Below are 6,593 nucleotides of genomic sequence, written 5' to 3' on the forward strand. Positions count from 1 at the left end.
TGATCACTTTTCCAGGGTTAGTCATAGTCGGGTTAAGGCTCCGAGGGAGATTCCTAGGAATCCTTATAAGGTGAATTTCTTGGTTTGGTTTTATTTTGTTCTGTTTAAGATGATTTAAATTTATGGGTATTGTATTGAATTGCTTTCTTTCTTTTTTCTTTTTTTTCTCATTAGGTTTTATATGCACCGGAGTTGAAAGATGATTATTACAGTAATCTTGTTGACTGGTCCACGCATAATGTGTTGGCGGTGGGTATGGGTAACTGTGTTTATACATGGAATGTTTGCAATAAGAAGGTGAGTTTTATGTTTTTCCCCTTTTTTTGTGTGTTATTTCAATCATAAGCTGCCAACAATACATGTATACACGCATACACGTATACACATTAAATTAAAATCCGTTTTGATGAACTTCTTGAACTTGTGCTTATGTTTAAATATTATTAATCGGGCACTCCATATGCAGCTGACGAAGTTGTGCGACTTCGAGGTGGATGAAAGTGTGTGTTCAGTTAGTTGGGCTCAGCATGGAACGAATCTTGCGGTTGGAACTAACAAGGGCAAAGTCCAGGTATATTTTGTGAGGGTAATTTGAACTTATGAGCCATTTATTTGGTATGCGCAAAGGCTTTTGTAATATAAAATGTCAATTACATCTTGCAACCTTACATGTTCCTTGAATTATTTACACTAAACAGTAACTTTGACGGGTATAACCAAGCCCAAATAACAATTGGGGATTGACATACTTTTGAAACCATAATAAGGAATAATCCTGCTAGTTGTCTGGTTGTAATTAACAGAAGTTCCTGTGAGAAAAGGACTACCATGTATATCGAAACTTTAAGGTGTACACTGAGGAGCAGAATTTACTCAGACTATTTGATAACAAAGGCAAAGTCATGAATCAAACTGTAGGGCTGGAGCTCTAATATCACATATAAATAAATCTACATCAATACGGAGGTATGTAGTCCTTATCAATCTCTGTGAAAAACTTAATGTGAGGGCTCTATTGGGTGAATATCAAGTTTGTTGTATTAACCCCTTCCTAACGTAAAATGAAGTCCATAATATTAAAAGCCTTGGAATACTTAACTAAAACCAGATATCCTAAAATTTGTATTCGTCCCGTGTAAATTTGATATGGTTTTGCAAGCCCGGTTTCCTCTTGTTTGATTTCATAATGTAACCAAATCATTTATATATATATTAAAAAAATTAAAATTCAGTGTAACAGACTTGGCCGTGACTGCCACCACAACTGAGTCGGGCTGATATCTTGGCGAGTCTATGAATAATTACCGGCTCAGCGCGGCTCAGCTGCGATGGATACATCATGGCTGCAACATTACAGTTTTGGCCAACCAACAATATAAACTATTTTTTTTCCCCCTAAACTTCTCATTTCTCTAGCTTTCAAATGAGTTCCTAAACTTCGCATTTCTCTCGCTTCCAAATGAGTACCTAAACTTCTCATTTTTCTCGCTTACAAATGAGTTCCTCAGCACATCCAAAGAGCCTTCAAAAACACCCAACAACTTAAATATATAAGTCTAAAGGGAAAAAAAAAAAAAAAAATGGCTGTAAATCTTCAGTAAAAGCTTCATGATTTTGTGAAATATTGGTAGGATTGTAATTTTTTTTCTTCCTTTTACCTATATTTAATATGAAAATGTTGTTTTTCTACATTAGATGTAACATTTTCATGGATCTTGTTGTGAATCTCCCGATCTACTTATTCTTAGAATATTTTGGAATTTTTTCAAAAGCTAATAAAGTAATCATTTTTATCTGTTTTAGTTTTTTGATTTTTTTTAACCTAAATTTTTTAATTTTTTTAAAATGCATTTTTATAAGAATATTAGTGTGTATTGTACATTATATCTTTATATTACACATATATTAGTCTACTTAATCTTTAATATAAAAGTACAAAATGTATTAATATATTAATAAAATTTACAGAATTTTTGAAAATTATAAAAAATCAGAAATAAATGAATTTGTTAGTCTATATAAATTGTTTTTGATAAAAAGCAAGTAAAATTGAATTGAAACAATCAGAAAAGTTGCACATATATCAATATTATTTTATTAGATTCTGCAGTTAAAAGTTACATATTTATATTGACCAAGAGATGTGATACCGTATTAATTTGGACACGTTAAAGAACTTTGGAACACATGTGATGGTGTCCCCTGAAGATACTGTACTTTTTGGCGTAACTTTAACATACTAGTAGTAGTAACTTAATGATAATCTCATTTACCGTAGCTATTACAGGCTAGGCTATATGGTTTTCTAGGGCTCATGGCAGCCATTCTTGACTCTTATGACTTGATCTTTCTTTGGTTGCCTGTATATACATTGTCATATTTATTGGATAAAGTACCTGTTATGATTATTGAATAATAGAGTATTGAATTTCTGATATATTCTCTCCTCTCTCCCTCTCCCTCTCTCCTCTCCCTACTCCTCACTCTCATTCTCTCTTCCCGTTCTACATCACTTATTTTTGTAAAAATATATTTGATAAGCTTGAACAGTCCCTGTAATAATAAAGATATTTTATTTGTTACGCCAACCACTCTAATAATTGTGTAATACATATACTGCCCAGTATCATGACTGATTTATGAATTCTTTACTTCATTATATTTAGATTTGGGATGCATCTCGCTGCAAGAGGGTACGAACTATGGAGGGTCATCAATTGAATGTTTTTGCACTAGCTTGGAGTTCATCTCTCTTGTCATCAGGTGGCAAGGACAAGACCATTCTTCAACGAGATATACGTGCTCCTGAAGAGCATGTTAGTAAGCTAACTGGACACCAATCAGCGGTTAGACTCCAAACGTCACTTCAAATCTATTTTTTATTTGAAATATGTCTTCTCTTGTCTCATGTTGACTAATTTAGTAGTATGATATGAGTTTCTTTCCTTTGTTGCTCTTTATTAATTGTCTTTTTTCATTAATTATTACTCTTAATTCATTCTTCGTTTTTTTTTTTTTTTCTTTTCTTTTTCTCTAAGTTCCTTCTCATGTTACTGGCTTTGGTTTAGGTTTGTGGATTGAAGTGGTCTTATGATAATCACCAGTTAGCATCCGGTGATAATGATGGTCAAGTATGTGATGCTTTTTCAAATCTCAATTATCATGATGCTTATTGCATGGTTGCTCTAGTATGCCAGGGTCTGTGACTGATATTTTTAACTCCTAATTGGAAAATAATTCTTCCCTTGCAGCTTTTTGTTTGGAATCAACATTCAACTCTACCTGTGCTGAAATACTGTGAGCATACTGCGGCTGTAAAAGCAATTGCATGGTCCCCCCATGCTCATGCGCTTCTAGCTTCTGGTGGTGGTACTGCTGACCAATGCATGCGTTTTTGGAACACGATCAATAACTCACACTTGAGCTGCATGAACACAGGAAGCCAGGTGAGCTACTTCGCCTTTACATAGTATTGATTTTATTTCTTGTTGAATTTGTTTGATTCACACAATGGACTTAGATTGTTAATTTTGTTGCAAGCTGTCACTTTCAAGGGGAATAATCGTTATACTGAATTTCCAGAAAGAAGAAGAAAAAAATCGTTATATTGTCATATGAGTTTCTAGTTTTAAATTTCTGAAGCCTGGAATTCATATGTCTTATAATTGTGCACGGATTACAATGGGGAATTAAGTTGCTCGTGCCCTAATACTAGGGTAATCAAACACCATGAATTTAGAAGAAATAAAGAATTTAAGAAAATAAAATTACAAGTTGTTCAAGTCTTAAAGATGTATGTTGTTAAATTACTAATTAACAAAGCATGAGAATTCCGGATGTTTTTTATCCTTAAGAGTGGGTGATTGATGGTACAGAATTGGACCTTTAAAATCAGGATATCATGGTTAATTTTTCTTTATTTTCTTTTTTTCCCTCTATTTGGAATTTTGGAGGGAAGGAGGAAGGAGAAAATTCGGGAAGGACCTGCAATACTTTGAAATAAACCCTTGAAATGCCAATGACCTTGTGTGTGTTGATACACATTACTGAATAGGCAGAAAAATCATTTGGACGACATTAAACTAACTTCAGAGATTTCTTTTCTGTTAAGATGTTCCTGTAAACATGATACTAGGGTCCTCTAATGAGTAGACTTTAGAATGGGTACAGTTGTAAGTTCTCTAACATAAGGAGGTGAAAGATGCAATGATGAAGCACTGAAAAAACAAAGTTGTAAGTTCTTTGGTTTGGTTAGTACAGAATGTCAAAAGACTTTAAATATACATCTCAGTGAAAAATTGCTGACCAACATTTTCAAAATGACACTTGTTTCTTTTCCTAAATAGTGATCTGTAGAGATGAGATTGTTTAAAACAGCCTTATTGTCCAAAATTTAATGTGTTTCCGAATATAATTTGCTGCACAATTGACTGCATCCTGGACAAATGATTTTGAGAGCATAGTAATTACATCAATTACTGTTTAATATCTACTTATCAAAACAAAAACGAAAAAAATACTGTTTAATATCTAAGGCATGCTAGAAATCTAAAATCTATACCATACATCTTAATATCGTGTTAAAAAACACTTCTATAACAAAAGAACCGCTATTTAAACAAGCAACTCAACCTTTTTGTTTAGTTCATTTTTACTCTGTGTATTTTTTTAGGTCATAACCAATAGCTGTTCTTTTTTGACAACTTAGGGTGTTGCAACAAGGACTAATTTTTTTTGAGCTGCTGCATCTTGCTTTTTTGTAAGCCTTTCATATGTTTTCAGGTGTAAATCCCCTTTGCATTTTTTTTTCTTCATACCAATGGATATATTGAGTTTTTGGAAAGATTAGATTTGCTGAACCTAATGTACCACTTCTGTTGTGGTTATTAGATATAACCACAACAGAAGAGATAAAGCTTAGATATAAGAACTCCACTTCAGGAGAGATGGTTATTAATTTTATGCAAGTGGGTCACGGATTCTAAAAGGTCACGTGGCATGACAATTGTAGTTTGATAAGCCTTATAAAAGAAAGCCAGCGAAAATGACAAACTTATAATGAAATTAAAATGTCCTTTAATTGAGTTCAAAAGTTATGTCCTTATATTCTATTTTCATGGATTAGTTGTTTGACTTTAATATATACTTTGCTAATCGATTGATGATTAATTCTCGTAAACATATTGATTTGGAATCTTTATATTCATTGTGTTGCGGCTGTTTGTCTGTGATTTTTATTTTTTTTGGGGGGAGGGGGAAGCCTTAGTAACTATGCATGGAGTCTTTATAGTTCTGGACATTGTGGCATAACAAGTAGAGTGAGCTAATCATCTAAAGAAAAAATGTGAAAGTTGTACTTGCTAAAATAGGCCATCATCATTGTTGGCGTCCGTACATGTGGCGCTTGAGAAGGTGGATTTGAGAAACCTAAATTTTGGCTTTAATTTGCGTAAACTGGCTACTCTAGTGCCACATTCTCTCTTATCAAACTAAACTTTTATCACTTCACCCCAGGAGTCCTACATTATTAGATTCAATAAAAAATTATTCAAGTTTTTTCCATCTCTTTAAGATCATTCTGTTGATTATAGGATGCAATGAAATTCAGTAATGTGGTTGATTCTTTCCATGGGAGATGATAATTTGGAGATAAGTTGATCACATGGCTTATATATGCTTCATGTAATGGACGACACCATATACTTTTCTTTTTTATTTATTTAAATTTAAAAGACTCTTAATTACAGTAAAATAAATATTCTAGTGGTGACTGATATGTTCAAGTTTCCATTGTATCAGGTATGCAATCTAGTCTGGTCAAAGAACTCCAATGAGCTTGTCAGCACACAAGGGTATTCCGGAAACGAAATTGTTGTTTGGGAATATCCTACAATGTCGAAGGTAATTTGTGAAATGTAACCTGTTTTATCTTTTTCGTTATTTTTTTTTTAAAAAAAAAATTTGTTTTGCTTATCTTCTCGTGTTGCTGCAGTTGGCAACTCTCACAGGCCATACACACAGAGTTCTTTACCTTGCTATCTCTCCGAATGGACAGGTAGCTTAGATGAACTTTTTCTTTGTAACTTTTATTATGAACAGCAACTAAGAATTTTAGTTTCTCTGTGTTTACCCTTTCGCTTACACTTGCAATAATTGTTTTTCCAGAATATTGTCACAGGATCTGGAGATGAAACACTTAGATTCTGGAAAGTGTTCCCTGCTAGTAAATCTAGTAAATCTCAGGTAACTATTCTTTTAAATACTTTAATGATTAAAATATATGTGTGTGTGTGTGTGTATATATATATATATATTCATACCAATTATTTATATATGCGGATGAAACTATCTTGCAGAATATTGAATTTGGAGCATCATCTCTTGGAAGAAGTCAAATCCGGTGACACTGCAATTTCTACCTCAATTTATAGGTGTATAGAGAGATTTATAGATGTATAGAAGATATAGAGAGATTTATAGATGTATACAGGGGAGGTGTTACGGATACTCTATGACTACTCCCTTGCATTGTGTAAGTAATTTGTAAATAAATTACTATTCTTAAATAGTAATGTAATAATAATGTATTAGTC

At 32.9% G+C, this 6,593-nt stretch overlaps 1 protein-coding gene across 1 annotated transcript in view; it reads left to right on the forward strand.

The window, feature by feature from the left end:
- LOC132310480 (B-type cell cycle switch protein ccs52A-like) overlaps positions 1-6,593 on the forward strand; it is a 7,023-nt gene extending 430 nt beyond the window's left edge. Inside the window, exons 1-9 of the mRNA XM_059808652.1 lie at positions 1-297; positions 467-571; positions 2,667-2,846; positions 3,069-3,131; positions 3,252-3,446; positions 5,800-5,901; positions 5,993-6,055; positions 6,166-6,243; positions 6,357-6,593. The exon at positions 1-297 is cut by the window's left edge and continues 430 nt beyond it. Coding sequence (XP_059664635.1) covers positions 256-297; positions 467-571; positions 2,667-2,846; positions 3,069-3,131; positions 3,252-3,446; positions 5,800-5,901; positions 5,993-6,055; positions 6,166-6,243; positions 6,357-6,404 — 876 coding nt within the window. The 5' untranslated portion in view covers positions 1-255 and the 3' untranslated portion in view covers positions 6,405-6,593. The remainder of the gene's footprint in view (positions 298-466; positions 572-2,666; positions 2,847-3,068; positions 3,132-3,251; positions 3,447-5,799; positions 5,902-5,992; positions 6,056-6,165; positions 6,244-6,356) is intronic.

Source organism: Cornus florida, unplaced genomic scaffold (genome assembly GCF_030987335.1).
Source record: "Cornus florida cultivar Cherokee Brave unplaced genomic scaffold, ASM3098733v1 CherokeeBrave_3.0.0_Hap2_Chr05, whole genome shotgun sequence".
Taxonomy (NCBI): Eukaryota; Viridiplantae; Streptophyta; class Magnoliopsida; order Cornales; family Cornaceae; genus Cornus; species Cornus florida.